The sequence below is a fragment of the Orycteropus afer genome, unplaced genomic scaffold, assembly GCF_000298275.1.
Source record: "Orycteropus afer afer isolate SDZICR_OR568_19922 unplaced genomic scaffold, OryAfe1.0 scaffold00018, whole genome shotgun sequence".
Lineage (NCBI taxonomy): Eukaryota > Metazoa > Chordata > Mammalia > Tubulidentata > Orycteropodidae > Orycteropus > Orycteropus afer.
In genome coordinates, this window is record NW_006921605.1 from 2,126,647 (window position 1) to 2,130,038 (window position 3,392).

At 66.2% G+C, this 3,392-nt stretch overlaps 1 protein-coding gene across 1 annotated transcript in view; it reads right to left on the bottom strand.

Moving 5' to 3' along the window:
- Positions 1-235: 235 nt before the first annotated feature.
- The window catches only part of CHMP6 (charged multivesicular body protein 6), a 6,914-nt gene continuing 3,757 nt past the window's right edge, over positions 236-3,392 (bottom strand). The window contains exons 3-9 of the mRNA XM_007959594.2: positions 3,353-3,379; positions 3,199-3,286; positions 2,757-2,843; positions 2,203-2,268; positions 1,921-2,001; positions 914-968; positions 236-291 (exon numbers count right to left, since the gene is read on the bottom strand). Of these exons, the coding sequence (XP_007957785.1) occupies positions 236-291; positions 914-968; positions 1,921-2,001; positions 2,203-2,268; positions 2,757-2,843; positions 3,199-3,286; positions 3,353-3,379 (460 nt within the window). The remainder of the gene's footprint in view (positions 292-913; positions 969-1,920; positions 2,002-2,202; positions 2,269-2,756; positions 2,844-3,198; positions 3,287-3,352; positions 3,380-3,392) is intronic.

Genomic DNA, 3,392 nt, shown 5'->3' on the forward strand with positions numbered 1-3,392 from the left:
AGTGGCCCTGGAGCACTGTCACGGCCAGCACGGGCCGTGTGAGGCCGGAGGTCTGGACGTGGTCATTCAACCTGGAGAGGAGAGCAAGGCGGTGCTCGGAGGTCACACCGTGAGGGGCGGAGCTTGGCCAGGACATCTCGACATCCTGGGAGAGCCACTCTGCCCGCTGGCCACACTCCCGGCTCTTGGGGGCCACAGTCCCTGGGGATGTCCCACAGGTCCAACGAGGGGCAAGTTACGAGGCTGCCACCAGCTCAGCCTGCCGGGGCTTGGTCTTGATGGGCATCTTTTCTGTGGAGAAAGAGAGGAATCTGTCATACAAACCGAGAAGCCCGCTGCGTCCAGTCGATTCCGTTGACGGAGGCCGCCGTGCAGCGAGCAGAGCTGAGGTCAGTCTTTACAGCAGACCCAGGCCTCGGCTCCGGGGAGCACTCGGGGATTCGAATCACCAGCCCTGGGGCGGCAGCTGAGCACAGGGGGCCCCAGGTGAGGCGCCACGGGGCCAGCGTGCCAAGTGCAGACAGAGGTGAACCCCACAAGGGGAGCCGGTGGGGCTGAGGGCGGTGATGCAGACCCTGGACTGCTGGGTCAGAGGTCGGAACGGCAGCCCCGCGCCTGGGACCCGCCAAGAAGGATGAAGGACCCAGAGAAGCACACGTGGGTGTAAAAGGGAGTCCGCCTCCCAGGGAACGTGCCGCGAGGTGTGCTGCGTGCTCCCGCGAGGCGGTCACCTCGGGGCTGGGCCTGGGGGAGCCTGCACAGACAGGCCCTGCCCGGCTCTACTGTCTAGAGCTCCTCTACGGGCGGACCCACCTTACAGGCCCCCCGATCCCGGGGGCTGAGGACCAGCTCCAAAGGCAAGGCTCCCCGTGACCCACGTGCTCCCAACCTCAGGAGACAGTGAGGGCGGTACCTGGGCTCTTGTCAGGGAGGGGTTCTGTAGGCACCTCCGGCAGCTCGATCTGCTCCTGGGAGAACCAGAGACGGAGGCTGAGAGGCGAAACCCTGGAGCCCCCCGCGAGCAGCCTCTCTCTAAAGGGCCAGGTCTTGTCCAACAGCGACCTCAGCTCATCAGAACGGGGCTGTCAGCGGCCCCGGTGACGCTGGCGCCATGCAGGCTCGAGCGTCCAGTGGCCCCTCGAGGCTCAGGTTTGTGGGAGAAGGGGCCGCCCCGCTGAGCGCCTCTGCTGTCCTGCCTGACATGTGGGGCCGAGCCCTCCCGGCCGGCCTAATGGGAGTTCACAAGGCCCTGGGCCCACGGGGGAGCCCTCGGCAGGCAAGTGACGTGGGGCAGCAAGGGCACAGTCAGGGTTCCCAGTGGGGCGAGAATCAGGCAAAGAGAGGCAGGGGCTTCAAAAGACCGAATCCCCAAGCCAGGGGCACCTGCAGACACAGCACCAGGGCCCGGGCCGGAGTGCAGGCAGGGGCAGGCTGGGACAGGGTGCCAGGTGCACACGCAGACCACAGGGCGCCAGGGCCCGGGCGGGAGTGCAGGCAGGGGCAGGCTGGGACGGGGCGCCTGGGGCACACGCAGACCCTGGGCGGGAGTGCAGGGGCAGGCTGGGTGGAGGGGTGCGAGGCAGCAGTAGGCCCCGAAGCCCAAATCCTATGTGGACAGTGTGGTCCCTCAGGTGGGAGACAGAACCCAGAGCGTTAAGAAAGCAGGCCACCGTGGGAAGGGGCTGAGGCGCAGGAGAAACCCCGGCTGTGCCACCCTAGCACCTGTAGCAGACTGTCTGCCAGGGACCCTGAAAACCTCTGTCATGTGGTCCTCACTGTCAGGCTGGCGCACTCACTGTGAACCATGTGGGCTGCACCAAGAGCGGTCTGCAGACGCGGCTGACGCAGTGGGCGCCTTGGGCCCTCGTCCCCAGCCCCTCCGGGGCCCCTTGTCCCAGCCCCCCACCCCAGACCCCTCACCTGTGTGATGGCATCCAGCTCCTTCAAGATGGCGTCCTCGTCCTCCTGAGTGAGGCTTCCTGCCAGCAACTCATCGATTTGCTGGGAAACAGGGGCCACGGTGAAGAACGGGGCTGAGGAGGGTCGTCCCCCCAGGAAGCAGGGACAGACAGGCTCAGAGCCACCCCTCCCTTGAATGAAGTTAGCTGCCAAGAGGGTGTGGGCAGGGGTGGCCCTAGGCATTGGCACTGAGCGCTGGCAGGAGGTGTCCCCATCCCTCACCCACAAAGCAGCGACACCTACTTGCTGGTACTGCACGGCCTCCTGGGTCTCGTCCAGGATCCTCTCCACCTCCTCAATGGACATCACCTGAGACCAGGACCAGGGTGCAGTCAGCTCTCCGCCCTGCCCTCCAGGCCCCACCCCAAGCCCCACCCACTTCTCAGCCCCACCCTAAGCCATGCCCACCTCTCAGCTTTACCCAATCTCAGTCTCACTTCTTCAAATGTAACCCCACCTCTCTGCCCCTGAAGGCACACACGCTATACCCTGTCACTCTAGCCAAGTGGACAGAAGCTGTCAGACTCTTTCCTGGACTGCCCCTCAGACCTCCCAGCGTCCAGACGACCCCAGCAGGGAGGTTAAAACCAGGCGACAACTGCTTGTAGTGCCCCTGGCCCATGTCCCTGTGTCCCTAGCCCTGTGCTCCATGTCACACAGTGCCCTGGCCAGTGTCCCCACGTCCTACCTCTTGGCTCTACACGGACACAACACCCCCCGCCGACTTCCCCTCATCCTGTCCCCGTGCTCCATGTGAAACAGCACCCTGGTCCATGTCCCCGCCCCCAGCCACCCACCTGGTGCATCTTCTGCAGACATTCGTTTCCGACCCGCAGCCCCTCCATCACCTTCATCTCGATCTGCGTGAACTCGATGCTCTGGACCTATGGGAGCAGGGCCGCGGCTGTCGTGACGCGGCTGCTGGGCGGGGCAGACCCCTCCCCCTCCCTGCTCCCCACCACAGGGGAGAAGGGTGCGAAGAGCTCAGGCTTCTCTGTCACTCCAGAAGGCAAGCGCATCCGTGCACACCCTAACACCTCATGCTGGCCCTGCAGCGTGGCTGCGGCCACCCGGGCGACCCCCACCTCGCCCCCACACGTCCCCATGCCTGCAGGGGCACTGCGCCCGTCAGGCCCCAGGGAACACCCTGGTGCCCTGCAGTCCCAGCGGCGTGTCCTCAGGCTCAGTGCCGCCAGGCTCCGACGCACGGCCTTCCCCCGCCCCAGGCCAGAGCCCTACCATGGTCTCCAGGCTGGTGATCTGGGTCTCCGTCTTGTCCAGGAGCTGCTCCTGGTACCGCTTCTTCTTCAGCAGCAGCCTGGCCCGCCTGCCGGGAGACAGGTGGTGGTCGGCCCCCCGCCCGGCGTCCCGCCCCCGCCCCCGCCCCGCTCACTCCTTCTTGCCGTCGCGCAGGAGCTGCCTGGCCACGGCCC